The 832-nt window shown below is 46.9% G+C and overlaps 1 protein-coding gene across 1 annotated transcript in view; it reads left to right on the top strand.

Moving 5' to 3' along the window:
- The window catches only part of EMH_0032290 (uncharacterized protein), a gene marked incomplete at both ends in the record, with an annotated part of 3975 nt that extends 3496 nt beyond the window's left edge, over positions 1-479 (top strand). The window contains one exon of the mRNA XM_013494622.1: positions 268-479. Coding sequence (XP_013350076.1) covers positions 268-479 — 212 coding nt within the window. The remainder of the gene's footprint in view (positions 1-267) is intronic.
- Positions 480-832: the final 353 nt, after the last annotated feature.

The raw sequence follows: 832 nt of genomic DNA, 5'->3' as shown, positions 1-832 counted from the left end.
CTGTCCAACGTCGGCGTCATTTCAGGTTCGTGGCAGATATTGTTGTAGTGACAGCCCCGATCGCTCGCTAGTAGCTGTGAAGGATCACGGTTTAGGGTTTAGGGTTTAGGGTTTAGGGTTTGGAGTTCAAGTGAAGGCGAACAGAGGGAGGAAGGCACGTGCAGGTCATGGCTAGTTGGCATTTACCCTTTTGTATTACGTTGGTTCTTTATAAATGTTTATATTATTTTAAGTTTTATTGTATCTTTCCGTGTTTAACTTCTTCAGGAACTTACATTCATCCCCTGCTCTTCGATGGCCAAGCGGTGATTGTCGGTGTGGGCCGCGTCCAGCAGCTGCCACGCTTTGTAAGCTGCGAGGGCGCAGCAGGCGAAGGCAGCAGCACTGCATTGGTGTCGCGAGACATCATCAACTGCAGCTTCTCGGCAGACCACAGACACTGCGATGGCGCTACCATCACACGCTTCAGCAAGAGGTAAGGGTTTAGGGTTTAGGGTTTAGGATTGGCGGTGATGCACCCTATAAGAACTCCATATATGGTCCCCGGCATTATACAGTTGAACCCATCTATATTGAAAAGGCATATATGAACATTTCTGTGCGTTCTATCGGAAATATATTCTAAATATATTTGAACTCAATTGCAAACGAAACGCTAGCGGTTTGGTTTCGCCTATCTCCACCCGAATAAAAATGAGTTTAGTTCATGGCGGCTGAGGTTATCTGTGTGTAGCTTGTGTACTTGGATCTGTCTATCACTACTTCTTTGTTTAGCTTCACGCAGAACAGACGGAGCGACGACTGTTGATGTCATTGCAGGCGTGTGGTGAAC

This window comes from Eimeria mitis, genomic scaffold (assembly GCF_000499745.2).
Source record: "Eimeria mitis Houghton genomic scaffold, Emh_scaff1226, whole genome shotgun sequence".
Lineage (NCBI taxonomy): Eukaryota > Apicomplexa > Conoidasida > Eucoccidiorida > Eimeriidae > Eimeria > Eimeria mitis.
This window is presented reverse-complemented; position numbering and strand designations above follow the sequence as displayed.